The 23,263-nt window shown below is 38.6% G+C and overlaps 1 protein-coding gene across 1 annotated transcript in view; it reads right to left on the bottom strand.

The window, feature by feature from the left end:
- Window positions 1-19,631, bottom strand: part of LOC109085382 (ectonucleotide pyrophosphatase/phosphodiesterase family member 2-like) — a 21,861-nt gene extending 2,230 nt beyond the window's left edge. The window contains exons 1-7 of the mRNA XM_042754480.1: window positions 19,492-19,631; window positions 19,316-19,403; window positions 18,515-18,684; window positions 16,553-16,598; window positions 15,391-15,530; window positions 15,169-15,304; window positions 14,103-14,180 (exon numbers count right to left, since the gene is read on the bottom strand). Of these exons, the coding sequence (XP_042610414.1) occupies window positions 14,103-14,180; window positions 15,169-15,304; window positions 15,391-15,530; window positions 16,553-16,598; window positions 18,515-18,684; window positions 19,316-19,403; window positions 19,492-19,497 (664 nt within the window). The 5' untranslated portion in view covers window positions 19,498-19,631. The remainder of the gene's footprint in view (window positions 1-14,102; window positions 14,181-15,168; window positions 15,305-15,390; window positions 15,531-16,552; window positions 16,599-18,514; window positions 18,685-19,315; window positions 19,404-19,491) is intronic.
- Between the last annotated feature and the right edge of the window lie 3,632 nt (window positions 19,632-23,263).

Here is a 23,263-nt window from a genome sequence, read left to right as displayed (position 1 = left end):
TATTGATTTCATGTCGATAAGCGAAATCGTTTTTGTACAGCGCTGCTACAAATTTTAGGCACAGTGCCAAACTGCATCTGAGGCTGTATCTCTGCAAATATTTGACATATTGATACCAAACTTTGTATGTGCCATTATCACCTCACCCTGACCATGCCACATTAATTGGGTAACAGCGCCACCTATTGGTCAAAAGTGATAAGCCAAGAAATCATATTACTAGCGGTAGTATTAAGTTTTTTCAGCCATTTTGACTAAAATAATCTTAAAATGGTTTTAATTACTCATTCCTGCAGTTGGTCTGAGACTTGCTTCTGTAGTGCTTGGCCCCTGTAATTGCTGCTCACAGCTATATTTATTATTAATATTATTTTCTCAAAAATATGAATTTAGCTAAATAAACCTAAATAAGTTCATTTATACCAACATTTTTTAATGAGTTTAATCAGGCAGAAATAGTTCTTTAAGGTAACAACTGCAGGTTGCTACAGTGGCCCAGTAGTGCACAACACAACAAAATTGCTGCAGCATAATGGAAACAAGCCACAACACAATGGAAACAGGCCACAACTACGGTGACCGGGAGGGGATATGTTCAGTTCAATTATTTTTGTCGTTGCCACGACATATTAACCCTCTGGAGTCTAAGGGTATTTTTGGGGCCTGGAGAAGTTTTGTCATGCCCTGATATTTGTGCTTTTTTCAGTTTCTTATAAATATCTAAATGGTTAAAGTCTAATCTCACTGTAATCAGCACAAACTGGGCTATAATGATATGTGAGCAGCATGTATGTACATGATTGTGTTTTTGAGAAAAAAAATGTTATGCGTGGTTAGTGAAAAACTAAAAATGTTAAATCACTTGAATAAGGCAATAAAACACATACAGAAAATTGTTTCCCGGGACTTTTGAGAAATGGAGCTTGTAGCCTAGAATTTTTTTCTAAATGATGTGAAAATCATCTTGTTTACTCACAGAAAACAATATATTGATTTAAATTTTCTAAGACATTTTTTGTTGGTAAAAGTCATGTGCGAGTAGGGGTCAACATTATGACGCGTTTGTAAATGAAGATAAGCGTAGACAAAGGCTGCAGACAGCACTCCTTGTTTGTTATCTTTATTTTATAAGTGCACAAAGTTTTGTTATTATGTCTGTATACAAAAAAAGTAGACCCTTAACAGATTCGATTGATGTATTGCTCTTATCTGTACGATCAAAACTGAAAGTGTAATTTAAGTTATTTTCGGGGTTATCAGGAGAAAATACTCCAAAACGCGTATACGCGTTAATCGACTCCAGAGGGTTAACTTGTGGGAACATGATATTATGTTGTGGCGACGAGATATTCATTTGTAGGAACGTTATATTAACTCGTGGGAATGTAATAATATGTTGTGGCCACATGATCATTTTGTCGAGGTAACAACATCCTTATGTCGTGGCCACACGATGTGTAGCCACGACTTCCTATGTTAAGGTAACGTTTCTAGGTTACGTATGTAACCATTGTTCCCCGAGGGAACAAGATGCTGTGTCGAAACTCTATGGGAAAGCCTTCAGCATGACCACACTCTGAATCAGTCCAATGGATGGGCACGATGTCACGGGCGGAGTGACGTAGCGACCAGGATGCTTAAAATCACGTGCGGTGGATACAGTAGCAGCTTCTGAGAAGTGAAGTAAGTGCTTGCAGGGATGCCAGAAGTATTAGACGCAGCATCTCGTTCCCTCGGGGAATCATGGTAACTTGCGTAACCTAGAGACGTTCCCCTTCAGGAACTCGAGTTGCATCAAAACGCTATTGGAATGAGTATGCCTATGCTGTCAGACTTACAAATCCCTTCCTAGTGTGGAAGAGCACAGCTAAGGTGAGAGAAAAGAGCCAGGAGTGGCATAGAATGCAGGTAGGAACCTGATAAAGAAGGTGGGGTGGACATCCCGCAGCGTCCTGAAGGCCAACTTCTGGAGGAGTTAGCCTTGACCTCCGAAGGAGAGGGGAGATCAGAGGACTCAAGGCTATCGAATAGAATCCTGATCCACCACTTAGCATAAGCTTCTCTGGCCAGAGGCCTCAGCGCACCACAGAGGAAACGTGTAACCAGGGGGTGTCTGCCCACTGACTGACCACTGAGAAGGGCGTGGTAGGCCGCAATGGCCGCCACATAGCCCTTCAAGGTGGAGTGGGTCAACCCTGCAGAGAATTGGGGCTGCAGGAAATCCAGCACAGTACCAACTGGGCAGTTAACTGGATCGAGCTGGTGGTCTCCGCACCAAGAAGTGAAAAGCTTGGTGACACAAATTAATATCTGGTGGCCACAACAAAAATAATGAACCGAACATGTCCCCACCTGGTCACCGTACACAGCACAACGAAATCTCCACAACACAACAAAATCGCCGCAGCACAACGAAATTAGCACAACACAACGAAAACAAGCCACAACACAAAAGAAAAACTTAATTTTTTAATTTTTGGCATTTTAGTACCAATTATTTTAAAACAATTAGCCAAGTCATTTATATGACTATGCAAATTTAAAGTGTCATTTAAAAATCCTGGTGCAGTAAAAGCTCTTTAAAATAAGTAACATTTTTAGACCATTAACTCTAGTATGAAGCCGAAATTTTAGCTTTAAACCATCATTTACATGGCAGAGAGAAAAAAAGTGTTATGAAATGAATTCAACAGTAATAATGTGCAAGTTGAAGAGTCCATAAAATCACTGGTATGGTATTGGTATAGTAAATTGTTCAAAATTATGGTTTTGTTAGTCCATTACCATTATATAAAGCTTGCATGTTAGTTACCTTTATAGAAGGCAGCAGCTATTTGCAGTGTAAGTAGCATATTTTAGATGAATTTTACACTAATTGACAATATAAAGTATTTTATGGATACACTGTTTACACTAAGTGGAAATAGCAATAAATTATTTTTACACTAATGTGACGAGATATTGCTTGCTTCCCACTCGTCACCCCTGACAATGCTAATCATGGTGGACACCTGGCGATCCCAGCTGACAACAATGAGGCAATCACTTAGAGGGATATATAAATGCCAGCAAGGAAGATAAAGAGAGAGTAGTATGAGGTCTCAGTGGGTGCATGGCCAACCTCTGTGTCTTTTCTTTATCTAGAAAGTGATTGACTTCCAGCAAGCGAGTTTGGAGCCTCCATCTAGTTGGCTAAATTCCCCCCTCTTTCCACTGAGCAAGGAGGATGTGCTTTACTCACCACAGAATCCTTCATCTGCATGAGACACAGAGACTGAGTTTGATTGCACCTAAAATTACACTGCTTGAAAGAGTAAAGACACTTTCCTGGGTGGCACTTCACTGCATTTTGTGTCTGTTCTCATCTTTTCCGTAGTGGTGTGTTACATTGGTGGACAATGCGGACACAAGGATCCCAGCGATGCAGCCTCTTTCCCCAGTGTGGGGGATATAATCCCTCAACTTGCTGAAGTGTTGGTACGGCAGACCAATGCAGCCCACGGAAACGTGAGAGCTCGCCAGGTGTACCTTGCATCAGAGAGTGAGAGAGCGGGTGAGTCTTCTCAACCTAACCTTGAAGTCTTCTCTGATCTTTTTCAGCAAATCTGGGTCCCTGGGAAGAGAACAACGAGAGGATGATCGCTTGAAACACTGCTGGTCACAGGTCAGAGTAATCAATGGCAGTGAACACCAGCAACCCCCACACCCCACTCCTCACTACATTGTAGAGAATGACTTGTTGTACTGTGTAGCAGAAAGACGGGGGGAACTAAAAAAACTGATGGTACTCCCCAGGAGCAAAACGGAGATGATCCTGAGGCCATTCCACTTTGACGAGTCATTGCCACAGCCATTGCTCAGAAATTGTTTGCCCTTTGCAGCCGGGTGGTGATTCCTTCTGAAATCCCCACAGATTAGGGCACCCCCTTTGTTTCCCGGATCATGGCTGACCTGTGTAAGTTGCTGCGAGTGAAACATCTCCACACCTCAGTGTACCACCCCCAGACAGATGGCCTGGTTGAATGCTTTAATAAGACCGTCAAACAAATGTTTAAATGGGTAGTGACTGAGGATGGACGTGATTGGGAGAGAATGATCCCCTATGTGCTCTTTGGAATATGAGAAGTGCCCCAAACTTCCACTGGCTTTACCCCGTTTGAGCTGCTGTTTGGATGACAACCCCGTGGGTTGCTGGACATTGCAAAAGAGACCTGGGAGAAACAACCCCGGGAAAAGCTTGGTGACACAAATTAATATCTCATGCAGCCCCGGGAGTTCCTTCCTGGTGACCAAGTCTTGGTCTTAGTACCCTGTGTCGCCTGTAAATTCCGTGCCTCCTGGCAGGGCTAATCCTTCCGTGATGTATTCTCCAATTGTCCAGGACACACTTGGTCCTGTCCCGTGACATCCGGACCCCCCACCCGCTCGGCATCACAGTCCGGCAGCAGCCCCATTGAATCCCAGAATCTCGTCGGCAAGCCATTGAAGAGGAGGTGAATGAAATGCTTCAATTGGGAGTCATCAAGCCTTCCTCCAGCCCATGGTACAGCCCGATTACCGGGTCTTACCTTTCGGCCTGCACGGGGCACCAGCCACTTTCCAAAGGCTGATGGATCGAGTGGTCGACCACTCTGAGAGTTGGGAAGATCATTTACTTCGCCTGAGGGTGGTGCTTACTGCTCTTTGTAAGGCTTGAATAATGGCTAATCCTCAGAAATGCTATCTGGGACTTTCAGAGGCACAGTACCTGGGTTAGCGAATTGGAAGGGGGCTGATTGAACCGCAAAAGGGAAATGTAAAGGCCATCAGGGAGTATCCCCAGGCCACTACAAAGAAACAGATATGGGCCTTCCTAGGTTTAGCTGGATGTTATTGATGTTTTATTCCATATTTCTCGTCTCTGGCTTGCTCCCTTACAGACCTGACGAAGAAGGGGCAACCTGACAAAGTACAGTGGAATGCTACAACTGAGAGCCTTCTGGAGACTACAAACAATGCTGAACACAATGCTAGTGCTTCATGTCCCGGACTTCTCCCTGTCATTCATACTCCAAACAGATGCCTCTGACACAGGCCTAGGAGCTGTACTGTCTCAAATAGTCCAGGGAGAAGAACATCCTGTAACCTTCATCAGCTGCAAACTTAAACCAGCTGAAACATGGTATGCGGCTGTTGAAAAGGAGGCCCTGGCCATAAAATGGGCTGTTGAGGAGCCCAGGTACTATCTTCTAGGTAGTTCCTTAGATCATGCCCCTCTACTGTGGATGGTAAGGGCAAAGGACAGCAATGCTAGAGTCACCAGATGGTTCCTGGGTCTTCGAGATTTCCACTTCGTGGTCAAAAACCGAGCCAGTCCCCTGACTTTGGAGGTTTGACGAGATATCGCTTGCTCCCAACTTGTCACCCCTGGTAACGCTAATCATGGAGGACACCTGGCAATCCCAGCTGACGACAATGAGGCTAAAATTACACTGCTTGAAAGAATAAAGACACCTTCCTGGGTTGCGCTTCACTGAATTTCGTGTCTGTTCTCTTCTTTTCCCGTAGTGGAGTGTTACACTATGTATTTTCTTTGCAATGAGTGTAAATAGTCGTTAGATATTATTTATAGGCTATAGTCTATATTAGTGTTGTCAAAAGACCCGGTACTTCGGTACCAAGTCGGTACTAAAAAAATTAAAATGTCATGGTACCAGGTTTCTTTAAGTACCGGTGGTACCGAGTACCCGGTCAACCCGGTTCTTGACGCATACAGCGCTATGATTTCCGAGAAGCAGAAAACACGGACGGAATCTCAAAATCCAGTCATGAAAATGAAACTTACATTTTAATATGGACAGTCTGCATGTTCTGTGCGTCTCTGTGTGAATGAATTAATGGCAGAGATGTGCGGGTTTGTTTACTACATAGACTGAAGCGCGTGACCAGTAATTTCAGCATCTGCCATCTCAATGAGGACATAAATACATAAACAACATCACCAGAACTGTTCTGAGTCACTTCACAAGCATTTTACCATTTCATTTGAATAAAACCAGTGTCAATTTAAAGGTATTCATGGCAAGCCAGGGTTTCCCACACATTGATTTATTACAATATCAAAACTGACTGCCACAAATAGATTTTCCAAAAGGCTTTGACTTCATTGAATAAACAAGAGGACTGCACGTTTCAAAATCAAAAACCGATGCGGGTGTTTTTATATCACTGTATTTCAGAGGGAAACCGACTGTATTTAGAAAATTTTCTATTTCATTTTCATTTCATCTTGCATGTAATGCTTGATAAGGCAGCGTTTGTGAGCTCAGCGCTGCTTTACAGCCGTTACCAGAGAATCCTGTCTCTCTCCCGCTCTTAAAGCACCTCCTGCTGGCAGAAAATGAATTCGCATATATATGGGGGAGTGCACAAATAGAGTGTAAAGGCCCGTTCACACCAAGAATGATAACTATAAAGATAACTATAAAGATAACGATATTAGCGTCCACACCAGTGAACGATATCTTCTGTTTATTCTAAGCGCACGCTCTTCTGCCGCTTTAAATTCTCGAGCGCGTTACAGCAGGATGGATTCTGATTGGCTGTCAATTTTTTATCGTTCATCAGCTGGAAAAAAAATCGTTTTGAAAGTGATTCCAACGATATCGTTTTTCTTTGTCTTTATCGTTATAGTTGTGATGTGGACTCTGCTGTTCTTTAATACTGAAAACGATTTTTAGAACTATATCTTTATCGTTATCTTTTATAGTTATCGTCCTTGGTGTGAACAGGCCTTAAGGCTGTGGGAAACACTGCAACCCATCAAAATAAAAGTTCATTTTTACATAAAGGCATTGTGCTAGAAATATTACTATTATTTAGTAGAATGTATGTGATACTACTACGGTTGGAAAAATTTATAAAACTTTATTTTTTAAAGAAATAAATCACACAATATTTATTCCATGTTTTAATTTTAATAGCAAATCCCCTTTATTTAACAAAAAATAAAATGTGTTTAAATTTCATTAATTAAAAGACAAATTAAATTTGGGTGAAACGTGTTTACTGTTTTTCATAATTATATTACTTGTAGAAAAACTTTAAACACAATGTAAATAAGTATAAAGAATGGAATTGGTTTTATTTTTAGTGATAAAAAAGTGTTTTTTTTTTTTTTTTTAAATTAGCATATTTTTGTGTTTTGCTTTGTTACCGAAATTGGTACCGAGAACCGTGGATTTTCACTGGTATCGGTACCGAATACTGAAATTTTGGTACCGTGACAACACTAGTCTATATAGTGGCAGATGTTTGCACCTAAGTTTTATTGTACATTGACGGGATTCAATACAGTGGCTAAATTAATGAAAAATAAAGCATCAACAAGTGTTGAAATTTCCCAACATCACAGCAGTAATGACTTTATGAACTACTTTACTTCTAAAATCGATACTATTAGAGATAAAATTGTAACCATGCAGCCGTCAGCTACAGTATCACATCAGACAGTGCACTATAGATTGCCTGAGGAACAGTTCCACTCATTCTCTACTATAGGAGAGGAAGAATTGTATAAACTTGTTAAATCATCTAAAAACCAACAACATGTATGTTAGACCCTATTCCATCTAAGCTCCTAAAAGAGGTGCTTCCAGAAGTCATAGATCCTCTTCTGACTATTATTAATTCCTCATTGTTATTAGGATATGTCCCCAAAACCTTCAAACTGGCTGTTATTAAGCCTCTCATCAGAAAAAAACACAACTTGACCCCAAAGAACTAGTTAATTATAGACCGATCTCAAATCTCCCTTTTCTGTCCAAGATACTAGTAAAGGTAGTATCCTCACAATTATATTCCTTCTTAGAGAAAAATGGCATCGGTGAGGATTTTCAGTCAGGATTTAGACCGTATCATGGTACTGAGACTGCTCTCCTTAGAGTTACAAATGACCTATTCTTATCATCTGATCGTGGTTGTATCTCTCTATTAGTGCTATTGGATCTTAGTGCTGCGTTTGACACTATTGACACACCATTGCATAGACTAGAACACTTTGTTGGCATTAAGGGAAGTGCATTAGCATGGTTTAAATCGTACTTATATGACCGCCATCAATTCATAGCAGTGAATGAAGAGGTATCATATCGATCACAAGTGCAGTATGGAGTACCTCAAGGCTCAGTACTAGGGCCGTTACTCTTCACGCTTTACATGTTACCATTGGGAAATATCATCAGGAAACATGGTGTTAGCTTTCACTGTTATGATGATGATACTCAGCTCTATATGTGACCCGTCACGGAAACCAGTAACACAAGTCGGCAGCACAACTTTCGAGCAAAATGAGAAAGAAGCGTTTTTTTTTTAAATTGGTGATTTTCGTTTTTTTGTAGAATCTGTTAGTTAAGATCACGAAGAAGCCTCTCCGTGTTTGAGATAGCAGTTTTGGTATATTTAAAAGCGTACATTTTGAAGTTGAAATCGGCTTGTTTTTCGGAGATTCTAGCACGCAGTAGGAGCGTGTCATTGTCTGTGTGTATTTCCATACTGGATAAGCTGGCTTTTGTTTCTTTTGTTATTGCCCCCACCCTCCAAGGGAAGCGTGGCTAATTATTATGCAGCGCTCTGGCCGGCGAAAATGTTTTTGAAGTACTTCTTCGACAAGCCGGATGCTTATGAACAAGCGCTCACTGATTCTGAAGACGATCTGAGCGACGATGAAAGCGGCATAATAAGACTGAATAATATCCCTAATCTACAACTGAGGGAAGATAAAGACGAGGAAGAATGTATCGGACTGGCATCAGATGAGTTGGACCGTAAGATATCAGAGGCTATATCGATAGTAACATTTGATGGGGATAAAGACAGAGAAATGGGGAAAATCCGTAACTTTGACTGTAAATGCTGAATGGGGTGAGATGAGTTGTATCTTAATGTGAGACAGTCCTGTAGCCAGAAGCTTTCTCCAGACATTATGTACAACATTATGGCTGGATTCTTTAGCTGTGGGAAAAAGAGTGGCAGGACATGCAAATTATTGGACATTTAGAGGCAAACAGACGCACAGTGCAAACTTCGGAGATGGTAACATCCACAAAGAAGACCCCGACAAAGAGAAAGTGTGCCCGAACGACTTATTTCATTGGAGGCAACGAGATCTTCAAGAATACTTTTCTGTTTCTTATGGGGTGAGTTTCCATAAACATCAAAGTTTGTCGTTTTGTGTTAAAAATTAAAAATGATGGCCAGATTTTAAAGGAGTGTCTTGCAACCTTATCTACAATGCACAAGTTCAAATAGAGTTTTGACAAAAAAGGTTTTTTATAAAAAGATAAAACTCACATATTTTTATAAAAGTCAAAAAAGATAAATTACTGACATTTTACAATGCACATTATCCTTTATTATTAATAGTATGCGGTCCGATTTTTCCCGTTGCGTCTGTTGTTGTTATGCAACCATGCAGCTTTACAGGGGGTATGGCTTATCTAAATGAGATGTAAATGAGCCCTATTGTCACTCCCAGCAGGTGAAAACAGGTGAGAACTGCACAATCTTAGAGGCCATTTTCTCCCCCTTTTGAGCTTTTTTGAGTGCCTACCTTCAAATGGCCATAACTTCTCCAAATATGATCAGATTTCCATGTGTTACACATCGTTGAAAAGCTTGGAGATTACACTTTCAGAATATGTGAATAACTCAAAATGCCCCAGAACCGACTTGTGTCCCTACTTTCCGTGATTAGTCACATATTTCTTCGCGGCCTGGCGAAACATACCAATTTGAAAAACTAACGGAATGCGTAGTCGATATAAAAAACTGGATGACGAGTAATTTCTTACTGCTAAATTCTGAAAAAAAAGAGAGGTGTTAATTATAGGACCTAAAAGCTCTGCATGTAATAACCTAGAACACTGTCTAAGACTTGATGGCTGCTCTGTCAATTCTTCGTCATCAGTTAGGAACCTTGGAGTGCTATTTGATAGCAACCTTTCCTTAGAACGCCACGTTTCAAGCATTTGTAAAACTGCATTTTTCACCTCCAAAATATATTTAAATTATGGCCTATGCTCTCAATGTCAAATGCAGAAATGTTAATCCATGCATTTATGACCTCAAGGTTAGATTATTGTAATGTTTTTTTGGGTGGTTGTTCTGCACGCTTAGTAAACAAAACTCAGTTAGTCCAAAATGCAGCAGCTAGAGTTCTTACTAGAACCAGAAAGTATGATCATATTAGCCCGGTTCTGTCAACACTGCACTGGCTCCCTATCAAACTTCGTATAGATTTTAAAATCTTGCTTATTACTTATAAAGCCCTAAATGGTTTAGCACCTCAGTATTTGAATGAGCTCTTGTGACATTATAGTCCTCCACATCCACTCCATTCTCAAAACTCTGGAAATTTGAAAATACCTAGAATATCAAAGTCAACTGCGGGTGGCAGATCCTTTTCCTAGATTAAAGACCCATCTCTTTAACCTGGCTTACACATAGCACACTAATACGCTTCTTATATCCAAATCCGTTAAGGGATTTTTAGTTTGCATTAATCAGGTAAACCGGAACCGGGAACACTTCCCATAACACCCAATGTACTTGCTACATCATGAGAAGAATGGCATCTATGCTAATATTAGTCAGTTTCTCTCTTATTCCGAGGTCACCATAACCACCAGATCCAGTCTGCATCCAAGTCAGAGGGTCACTGCAGTCACCCGGATCCAGTACGTATCCAGCCCAGATGGTGGATCAGCATCTAGAAAGGACCTCTGCAGCCCTGAAAGACAGCGGAGACCAGGACAACTAGAGCCCCAGAGACAGATCCCCTGTAAAGACCTTGTCTCAGATGACCACCGGGACAAGACCACAGAAACAGATGATTCTTCTGCACAATCTGACTTTGCTGCAGCCTGGAATTAAACTGCTGGTTTCGTCTGGTCAAAGGAGAACTGGCCCCCCGACTGAGCCTGGTTTCTCCCAAGTTTTTTTCTACATTCTGTCACAGATGGAGTTTTGGTTCCTTGCCACTGTCGCCTCTGGATTGCTTAGTTGGGGACACTTCATTTACAGCAATATCATTGACTTGATTGCAAATTATTGCACGGATACGATTTAAACTGAACTGAGCTGCATGATTACATCACTGAATTCAATGATGAACTGCCTTTAACTGTCATTTTGCATTATTGACACTGTTTTCCTAATTAATGTTGTTCAGTTGCTTTGACGCAATCTTTTTTGTTTAAAGCGCTATATAAATAAAGATGACTTGACTTAATGTAAAATGTTAATTATTATATTTCTTAAAAATATTAAATGGATTGGGACAATAAAGCCATGCCCTATACACCGACCCAGATATACGTCATTATTGCAACAAGGTAAAACACTCGTTATGCACATTATTTCAACTTTTTGCATATTTTCTGCATTTAGAAGTAAATGCCTTTCTGATCTGATATGTGATGGGAAAAAGGAGAAGAGTGAGTATGGCAAAAGGCCGGGTTGATCGCATCAAAATGCTACTTGTACCCGGCACACATCATTTAAAATTCACCAGATATTCCAGACATTGGTGAGCATAATTAGTGTAAATAGCCTATATGTCAAAAAGGTTCCATTGTGGTGCAACTTTTTTCCTTTGTGTTGTGGTTTGTTTCCATTGTGTTGTGCTCATTTCATTGTGTTGTGACTTGTTTCCGTTGTGCTGCGGTGATTTCATTGTGCTGTGGCGATTTTGTTGTGTTGTGGAGATTTCACTGTGTTGTGCACTACTGGGTCACCGTAGGTTACGACTTTTTATAGAGTACTAAGAGAGGTTAAAACACACGTTTTTTAAAAATAAATAAATAAATACATCTGGCCAGCAGCGCCCTGGTATCACCTCTCTAAGGATCAGCATGCTCACTAATTATTAACTGAAAGTGTGATGTTGCAATCCTACCTTAATTCTTACAATAAAATAGGGCGAACATTTTTAAAATCTACTGGTTTGATTATTATTGTTGTTGTTATTATTATGAATGTTATTTTCTAAAAAAAAAAAAATGAATGTACCTAATAAATAAATAAATAAATAAATAACCAGAGCACATATTGTGCTGTAGTATATTGAAAGGGTTGTGTCTCTATGTGGGTGGCAACTCAGTTAACTGCCTGAGTCCAGCACAGCTAATCTAAAGCAGACACAGCATACATCACTGCCTTCTCATTTCACCTCTGCTGCCAAACCCTCTATATAGACATTTATATATTCCAGAGAGGCAGATTCCATGTGGGCAGACTATTTGAACAGTATAAAGAAAATTTTATTTACATCTAAATGACGTTTTCTGTTAATATTTGTGCAAGTATTTTTGTTTGGGTGTCTCATTTCCTATGAGGGGATACAACGCGTGTGCACAGCTCCTGAAACAGAGGTGGCTCTCATACAGTGGACTGTTTTCAAAGTCCTACCAAAGGCTACACACACATACTGCTTTCAAATCACAGACAGATGTACAAATAAATTCACCTACAAGGGAGAGTGCACACACACAGAAACACACTTAATGTAGTTTCATTACCATTCTTGTAGGAGTTTCTGTGGGCCAATAAAACGTCTCTATTTTCAAATATCAGTTTCAAGATTATTATAATGGTACGCTTCTAATAAGGTGAATGACTTCCCACTGTACAAGGTAAGCTTTGAAAGTTTGCAACCTCACAAACCAATATTTGCTAACTTGTAATAGTCTATACTGTCAAAGGCTTTGACAGTATAGACTATTACAAGTTAGCAAATATTGGTTTGTGAGGTTGCAAACCCTGCAACCTCGTGGAGTCTCCAACCCTGCTCCTGGAGAGCTTCCGTTCTGCAGATTTCAGCTCCAAACTCAATCAAACACACCTGAACCAGCTAATTAAGTTGTTCCGGGTTAATTGATAATTATAGGCAGGTGTGTTGGAGCTGAGTTGGAACTGAATGCCTTGTCCAAATATCCACACTTGCGGTCTTGGCCACTTGAGATTGAGTGCGCGTGACAGGAAGTAATTGCGCAAGACTGTCCAAATCTTAAAAATGCCAAAGTGCAGTGCCCTTAACGCACACTAAATCCGAATCCAGAGAATCCGCTCCAGAGTGGTATTCAAGGCTTAGTGTATCCCATCATGCATCATGTTGTGGAAGTAAATTGCAAGACTTTTTGCCAAGATCGCGAGAGGTCACGGAAACCTTTCCAATGTAAGTTCAATATTAATAATAATTAGATATTACATAAAATATGATAGTAAAACAAAGTGCTACACATTTTGTTGGCGCAAAGGTGAGTTAGCCTATATTTATTTTGTACATCATTTGCAACTGCTTTTTATCACTTAATTAGAAGCACCAGAAATTAAATTGTGTCCCATCAGGTAATGAAAAGTTGAACACACACTTGTGGTCTTCATCCTCACTTGAACACTTGGGACAAATACAGGAAATACGTCATAGAAGTAGTCAAGTGATCAAGTGCAAAGACCGCAAGTGTGAGCATTTGGACAAGGCAGAAGTCTGCAGGATGGTACATGTAGCTCTCCAGGAACAGGGTTGAAGATCTAAGCTATATTATGTGCATTGTGGCCTATTGTGTCGCCAGCATTTGATTACACACATACACATTCAAATGCTTAGCACTCAATGTATTTGTGAAAACATTAGCAATATTTCTTCTTGGCATCAGTTTGGCTATCCACTTTAATTAAGAAAGCGGTACATTTGTGACACTGTAGGAGGGTTATAAAGTCAAAAAAATACACTTGAAAGGAAAGTTCACCCAAAAATGAAAATTCTGCCAATAATTACTCACCCTCATGTCATTCCAAACCTGTAAGACCTTCATTCATTCACACTAATTAAGATAATTTTGATGAAATTTGAGAGCTTTCTGACCCTGCATAGGCAGCAATTGCAACTGAAATGTTCCCAGGCCCAGAAAGGTAGTAAGGACATTGTTAAAATAGTCCATGGGACATCAGTGGTTTAACCGTAATGTTATGAAGCTATACCTTTCTGAGCTTGGTAACGTTTTAGTTGCATTGCTGTCTATGCAGGGTCAGAAAGTTCTCAAAGTTTCTCAAATTACACTTACGTTTGAATGCTGGATACATTGGTACAGTGTTGGTAATGAGAACAGCATCATTTCTCACTTCCTGAGAGGAGGACAACTCTATAAATTAGAAGATCATAGAAGAAAAAATTAGACAAACATCGAATCATAAACCACTGTAGTCAAAATTCTTGCAATTTGTTGACAATTTTGTGTACTAAAAACAATGCTCTGACCCAGTAATTTTTCTGTTTATTTTTCATTTTAAATGTGACCTATTATGCCTCCTTCTACAAGGTAATATAAGTCCCAGGTGTCCTTCAATGTTTCAATGATGTTTCAAATCAAAATACCCCACAGCTCATTTATTATTCCATGCCGTAAATGCTTCTGAGAAACACGCTGATCATTTCCTGCTTTTATGAAGCCCCTCCCTCAGAAATATGCAATGATTGATTAGCTAGCCCAGTTTGTTGTGATTGGCTAAACCGCCTCTAGTGCTTTCAGCTGTTTTGCAACGATGGATGAACAACTGTAATAATGTTTGATATGCACTATAAAGATACATGATACATATAGTAGAACTTTAGTGTCACCACTAGCTGCTCTAGTGAGGAGATAAACATGACAGACTGTGTACAGTTCACTCATGGGAGGATCAAAGCTAACAGGGAACATTCCATCACCAGTCGTGGATGGTACCTTTCCCATTGTGATTTGGGAAAACACATTTGGTTGCAGACATGAGCAACTCATTTGGAGACACTGCTTTTAAACTATGGGGGGCAAAAAAGGTATGGGGGGGGGTTGGATTTTACTATATAGGATGGTTGTATACACACACTGCAGACACAAAATTCTGTTCAAAAATAATTATAAGTTAAAAATAAGTGAATTTGGCATAATAGGTCCCCTTTAAGAGTAACATTTAATTTTATCCTTTAATACAGTTTAATTTGGGTCCAATGAACTTGATCATCAGGATAGAAACAGATTAAGCCCATTGCTATAAAAGCTCTGTCTGGTTGGTCCCTGGAACTGGCCTAGCTTTGGTACATGAAACCGCTTAGGCTAGGCTGCACACTATAGAGAGAGTAGGAAACCTCACGAGGTGGATAGAGGAAGCTGTAGGAGATCTGTTTGTCTGCACGGTAGTTTGAGCAGGACTGACTGTAGACTGAAGGAACTCTAATATCAGGCCGAACACAGTTGCTCAGCGCCTCAGTCAGAGGGGTGAAATCTACCTGCAACAGAACATCCACACAGTCAGGTTTAAACTCTAATACAACAGTCAACTATAAACAGACTAACATCATTTTGTAAACTGTACCTGCTTAGATACAGTATAAGATGTCCAGAGAGGCATGGACAAAGCTTCACTGTAACCACTAATGTAGTCACTATGATGAAGAATGTAGTATTTGGTGCGGATCATGACTGCGGGACGACCGTAAGGAAGATTTTTGTTGTCTAAAAAGGGGAAACAAAGTTTTATTTTAAGCATTAGTAATCTTTTAATTTGAAAAATAAAGAGACAAAATATTACTACATCCATTAAAATTCCATGCAACCAAAATTTTAAATCATAAAACTAATTTTGGGTCTGGAACCACATGAGGGTAAGTAAATGAAAACAGAATTTAAATTTTTAGCTAAACAAGTCAGGAAAGTGTTAGTTCACCCAAACATAAAAATGGTCAATAAACAACTGACACCCTTTACCAGTATGGTATTTCATATGACTTACTTTAGTCTCCTTTAGACATATTTAAAGTGACGTGAAGTGACGTGACATACAGCCAAGTATGGTGACCCATACTCAGAATTCGTGCTCTGCGTTTAACTCATTTAAAGTGCACACACACAGCAGTGAACACACACACACACCGTGAATACATACCCGGAGCATTGGGCAGCCATTTATGCTGCAGCACCCGGGAAGCAGTTGGGGGTTCGGTGCCTTGCTCAAGGGCACCTCAGTTGTGGTATTGCTGGCCCGAGACTCGAACCCACAACCCTAGAGTTAGGAGTCAAACTCTCTAACCATTAGGCCACGACTTCCCCTTAGGCACCATATTCAAATTTGAATCTAAGCATAAATAATATTTGAGCTCTGGTGAATAGTAGTTCAAATAGTAGAGTCTGTGGCAATGCCACTGCACATTGAATGCAGTGTAAGCACTTTTGATACATACAGTACATTGTTTTTTTGACAGCTGTGGTCACTATGCCGTTGTAAGGAAAAGATTTCTCCTTACAAAAGTTATCCTTTTGCATTTCTTGGAAACAATAACAGTATACAAATTACATAGGAATGACTAAATACTGATAGAGTTTTATATTTGGGTGAACTATTCCCTTTCAATCAGCAAATAATTTTAAGATAACACTCATTGTGAGCCACAGCTGCTAAATCAAAGTGCAAGTAACTGTACATAAAACAGCTCATACAGCATCACTAAACCAGTCCAAAGAGAATAGAATTGACTTGCCATCAGTAACTTGTCTCAGTCGTTGATTGAGCTCTTCCATTTTGTTCTGTAACAGACAGAGCCACAGTGACTCCAGGTTATAGCCTCTTACTAGGGTCACTTTCAATGCCCTCTGCCCCCTACTTTTTGAACGCAACTGCAAAAGATTAAAGGTGAAAACCTCCAGCAATAGATCTACATCTGAGCAGAAGGCGAAAGCACTTTTAAAGGCAAGGGAAGGAATCACTTTGATCCAATAAAAGGAATTGGAAATGTCAAAATAATCTATAGGTCAGGGGTTTCCAAACCATTCATTGAGCCTCCCCAGCACTACACATTTTCAGATGTCATCATTATTTAACCCAGCAGATTTAAGTCATCAGCTGAATTCATAGTTTTCTGTCATGTGACTGGTGCAGAGACCTGTATAAAACACCCAGAGAACTGCAGTACAGATTTGTTACATTTCTATCTGCTATATATTTTTATATATATATATATATGTATATGTATGTATGTATGTATATATATATATATATATGTGTGTATATGTGTATATATGTATATGTATATGTATATATGTATATATGTATATGTATATGTGTGTGTATGTATATGTATATGTGTGTGTCTATATATGTATATGTATATGTGTATATGTATAGTGCTTCATACAATACAGATTGTGTCACAGTGGCAAACGGGAAAATTGTTTGCCAGTGTAAGCAGTCATTTTTCAAGTTAAAGTCAGTTCATTTATGATTATGTGATATGTGAACAAACTGCACCTGCTGTGTATTAAAATCACTAAATCAATAAAAATTCACTAAAACTTTGGACATTCTAAAAAACTTAACATGAAAAATGAGTAACATGGTTTAATTTAGTATGTGTTATTAAATTATCAAATTCAAAATATAGCTTATATACAGGCAATTAGATGAACCCAGAATATGAACATACATCCTAATGTATTAAGCCATATTACGCATATTATTATTATTTTCTTTATAATGGTTTTCTATGAGAAAATGCTTAACGTGCAATTTAGTGTGTTGTGTTCATATTCTGGGTGAATCTGTCCACCTGCATATAGTTCACATCATCAGTGAGGTATATACTTAATTTTATCTTTTAATATCACTGTCAAACTACATTAGTACTTAGTACAAACTTGGTAAAAACGAATGGCATTCATTGGGGGACAGCTTTGTTTTGCCCTCCAGTTGGGGATTCCTTTAACTATGAATTGTAGAGTACTCCATTTGCAGTGCTGGGGAGGCTCCGAGAACACTTTGAAAACCCCTGATTTAGGCACCTCTAGAGAAAAGCAATGGCAGCCAACTTTCATTTGTGAGCAGGACTCGAGGGGGGAAAAATACAGACATTAAAGCATGCAACAGTGATAACTGATAAAAGCATGTGTACATGCACATGAAGCAAAGACTTTATGATTTTTTTGAAGGTTTGGCAATTAAAAATGAACTCTGATATTATGTAAGATGTAACAGTAAAGACTTTAGAATCTAGTCATCCACCTCTTCATTAAAACTGCAATCATAAAATGGTGCACAATATTCCTGAACTGCCATTTTTCAATAGAAACAAATATTCTTCTATAAATTCTCAAGAAAGTAGTGCTTGCCCATGGTTGCTATGTGATTGCAAATAGCTGCCCAATGGCTGCCCAATAGGTGGTTGCTAGCACACTGCTGAGTGGTTCCCAAGTGGTCCCAAAATAAGATGTGGGTCCCTACTTCAGTGAAACTGCTTGAGTAATTATTAGCTTGTTTTATTGTCCGCCAGATAAAAATTAAAAGTGTTAAGTTACACATCAAAACTAAATATTATTTAAGTATGAACAACGTTAATAGCAGTAATTTTAATCCTTAGCAAACCTATTATTATAAGTGTTCAGAATAAACATTTCCTAATAGACATGTAAAAAGATTTATCAAGATCTGAAAATACTTTATCGCTGACCTTGTCTTCACAGGTGCAGCCCAGGTCATCACTAAGAGCTGTGACTGGTCCTGCAGGGTTTGGCTTGGACACTTCTTCAGGCATGCTGGGTATGTGTACAGGGGCCCTCAAGAGCTGGTTAAGGCTACCATGGGTACCATTATTAGGGGCAGGCTTCAAGTCAAGGAGATCTGGGAAACATGGAGGCAAAAGATCTTATGTGCACACTGCAAAGCATTAAACAATCAACTTATTAGAGTTGCCAAGTATGCATTTTTATGGTATTGAATAACTTTTACATATTTGTTGTGGGTATTCTTTATTTTCAAAATAGAAAGGAATTTATTTGAATTGTAATTACATTTATATTAAATCATCTGCTTTTAATCAATTCATATCATACCTAACTGATCCCTGATGCCAGACAGAAGGGGTCACATGCACACTTTACTCTCTATGCCACTAATGCATTAATACATTGATTAATATAAAGAAATAGTGTGGAAGCAGAAATAAGATCATTATGGGTAATAAATGAGGTAGCATGGTGCTGTATGCGTTTTTGTATTCATTATTGAACTTCCTTAAAGCCTGTCCTGCTCAAATTTCATTTATTTACAACTATACATTACATTTTGTAAAAATGTCAAGTGACTGTAAAGCTCAAGTTTTTCTATGGTGGTTAACTTGGCAAATTCTTTTATGCTTTGGGGAGTTTACATTATGCAAAACTATGAATAGAGATAAGTGCTTTTGTAGGGAAACTCAAAATGAATGCTATAATCAGGATTACTACAGAATGGAAAAATAAAGTTTTCTCACCACACATGACATTATAAAGCTCAATATTCTCAAACGGTGGAATTTTTGTCTTGAATTTGAAAGATGGTCCATATCCAAGGAAAATGGTCTGAAAAGTAGATCAAAGTAAGTCACTAATTTACCACAAAGTTTAACACAACATTTTCAATTATATCTATGAAAATAAAATCAGAAACCTGCATGCTGTTGATTTTATTGTCATATCCGTGATCACCAGCAAACCCACATTTCCCATGATTTCTTTTTGATTCATAGAACTTCCTGTATCAGAGAGACACAACACCATTACATAATTGAGGGTTCTTCATGTTAAAGAAAAACATTTGGGGGAGACATGGAGCAATTTTTTAACTATATAAACATTAAACCTTGTTTTCCTCCCACTCCTACATAAGAATTTGTCTAAAATATATATTTATTAGAGTAATGACTTGTTATTAACAAGTCAATGACTTGTTAACGGCAAGTCAGTATTTGTAGATGACATGCTTAAATACTAAACATAAAAGTCCAGTGTTTAAATTCCTTAGAATAAAGCGGTATTTAAAAGTCGCTGAGCATGCTAGGTGAAGCTACGTGGCAGAGTCAAATGACTTAAGTACACTAAACCTCAGTAATCACCCGGCTGTGAACCCTTCATTTTTACTCAGTGGAAAGAATACACTACAGTAAATCCAGGGATTCCAGTAATAATTGTTCGTCCCATGCTGCATTTTCAAATAACAAATGAGAGACTGCTCATAAATATTATTTCATTTCATTTCAGTATTTAAAACCTGACTAGTTAATTTAACGTTCTGCTTCATGCAAAGACCTACAGGCTGATCAAGCTATAAAGTAGTTCACTTCATGACTTTGGAACTACCGATTAGACAGGACTATATCTCCACCAGTCTGCCTCAATGCTTGCTTTCATTTGGGGCTCTACTGTCAGCCAAACCAAACAGAGGAGGTTGCCTCAACCCTGCTGTAAGGAACCGTTTCTGGACCTGCCTCTCCGTTTGTGCATCCACATCTATGGTGGAAGCGTTGTAAGCTATTGGCTAATTACAGTGACCTCATCGTTTTTCTTTTTTTGGCATTTATAGGTTCCCATTTCAGTATCAAACGAGCATACTAGGGACTACGGTGTCATTAGGTGCATCTAAGGAAAAGGTAAAAACTGAAAAGGTAAAAACTAAAAAGGTACTTCTATTGCATAACATAGTACTCTGTAAAAATAAATATTTAAAATATAGCTGCAAGCAGTGATGGCGGGCTCAAGCCATCAGTGCAAACACCACCCTAGTGGCATCTGGAAAACTGTGCCCAGCGGGCACATGCATTTACAGTAACTCTCTGGCAGTCTGGTTTTAAAGGATTCGGCAATTAAAGGGTTAATTCAAACCATCAAGACTGTGAAAGACACACACACGGAACAATATATAAAATTTTAGTAACAGATTAAATTCTTTTACAGATGAAATGAGCCAAAAAAGAGTTTTAACTCAGACTGAAAAGTCAAAAATTATTAAATCCCAATGAGAAATAATTGGCCGTTTTAGGCGTCCCACCGAAGACAAGACAAGAAGAAGACAAGAAGTGTTCCACTCAGACCTCGAGCGGAGACAACATCCAGTCAGAAGTGGATTGAGTTCTGTTTCGTGGCTTTGAGTTTAATTAATTCTGTCTGTCTTTTTAATATCAAGCGTGTCCCGCACTTTACTGCCTCATTCATTCACGTTCCTTTATTAATGCTAACAATCCCACCCGCTGAAAGCTGCGTTTAAAAAAAAGCGAAAGTAACCGGCAAAATGTTTCATACTGGCTCTTGGCACAAAGTATATGTTTTCAGTCCTGTCCCTTTTTTACATACTTTTTACACTTTTTTCTGCTGTTCAAAAAAATATAAATATATATATATATTCGCTATTACCACAAACTAGTTTATCAGCTCTATGTTACCATAGACAAGTCAGTGGTTTGCTGTCGTGACTCTCGCGAACAGCACTGAATGCACACTGAAAACGCGCATTGGTGGGTAAAAAAAATTATAATATTATTTTAAACCTTTTATCAGCTTATGAAGACTCTGCAACAAATCACTGATCTCTATTTATGTATTATTTTTTGTAATGGATAATTTGTTGGTAAAGGGTAAGAGATCTAGCGAGCCACACGATTTTGGTCAAAGAGCCAGGTGCGGTAGGTTCCCGTAGGTTCCCGACCCCTGTTCTGGAAGATAAATTCTTCAAATAGTGGTAAAAGAGGATGTGGTGCTGATCCTTCAAGAGTCACTCAAAACTTATCTGTCCATAAAGCCTATAAAGAATTAATCTTAATATACAGTATTTCACAATACTTCAGCATGTTATTCTAATTAAGTGAGGGTCATTTTATCAGTAAAAGAAAACATGCCTAATAATTTAGCACTCCTGAATATAAGGAGTTTTTCTCTTCCAGCCTTCAAGGACAATTATATATTACTAATAAATTATTCAATATCAAATGTATAGTATAGATTGATGTGAATTGGGATTGGTAAAATGTGCTTGAAAAAAAAAAATCATCAGAATATCAATGTGCCTAATTATTATGCACTCGGTGAAAAAGCATTTTTAAAGATTTTATTGATCTATAAGCATTTGTGAAATATTTTTGCCTGCATTACAGCTTATTCTTCATCTGTGAGCTGAACTGTTTTACTGTTACATCCATGAGATTATGTAAATTCAGATAAATGTCATGTCATAGGATGTCTGTCATAGGTCAGTACCAAATGAGTTTCAAATTATTATTTGCAGCATAAAAAAAATTATAAGTCCACATGTATGTATTTTTTGTATCTTTTTATGTTGTAATTAACATTAACGTAATTATATAAAATTATGTTGTCAGAGCTGATTACTGATTATTATTATTATTATTATTATTTTCTGGTGATTAAAGAGATGTTAACTCTCTCTCTCTCTCTCTCTCTCTCTCTCTCTCTTTCTCTCTCACCCAGCCAATCACCCACCCCCTCCCACTCAACACACACAATCAACAAACACACTCAGTCACCAACAACACACACACTTAGTCACCAACCCCCCTCCCTTCTCTCACACGGAGAGAGTGGCCTCAGAGTGAGATCAGATGTCTGACAGTTTTTTTTAAATTTTCTGTTATCTATAGAGCATTGTAAAGTCGTGAAACTATGCATATTTGCTCAGAATGACTTGTCCTCTATATATAAAAATTTTGAAGTGTTTGGAAGCTACATTTACAATTAACGTTTACTTTTTTACTGTTATTTCAATAAATCACCATGGCAAAACCATTCAAGCTATCCAAAATCCATTCGCAATTTAAGTTCCTCAATGTTTTGGCATCATGTAGACAAAGTTTGCTGTGTATACTTTAATTCTCCTCTTAGCAGTATGCATTAATTCACAGCTATATTTTTCCAAAAATCCATATTCAAATCAATATAACCGACTTCCTGTTCATCGTAGCTGATGACTGTGAATTAGAAAGTTGTCTGTCTTGATAAGAATAATTTATGTACCGAGTTTGGTGTCTGTAGCTAAAATTAACCCCCTCACTTTTGACAAAAGGTGGCGCTATAGAGTGGCTCCTCTGCGCCCTTTTATGAGCTTTTGCCCGTGTCTATCTATCATTTATACTGATATGTGTTTTGAGTTTCATGTAATTCTGATCATGTTATCTGCCTCAAAATCACCAGAACAGAATATTCAAGTTTGACACGTTGCCATGGCAACACTATGTTAGATATCAATATCCCCACAACAGATTTACATCGGATGTTTTTTGTCATTATTCTGACGAAGTTTGAAGCAAATCGAGTAAAAATAAGATGCTGAATTCAAAGCATTTTGAAAATGACACACTTCCTGCTGCCAGTTGGTGGCGCTATAACTTTGACTCCTAATAGTCACATATATGCGATCGGCATCATACAACGAG

The sequence above is a fragment of the Cyprinus carpio genome, unplaced genomic scaffold (assembly GCF_018340385.1).
Source record: "Cyprinus carpio isolate SPL01 unplaced genomic scaffold, ASM1834038v1 S000006526, whole genome shotgun sequence".
Lineage (NCBI taxonomy): Eukaryota > Metazoa > Chordata > Actinopteri > Cypriniformes > Cyprinidae > Cyprinus > Cyprinus carpio.
The sequence above is the reverse complement of the archived record's forward strand: the minus strand, read 5'-3'. Positions and strand labels throughout refer to the sequence as shown.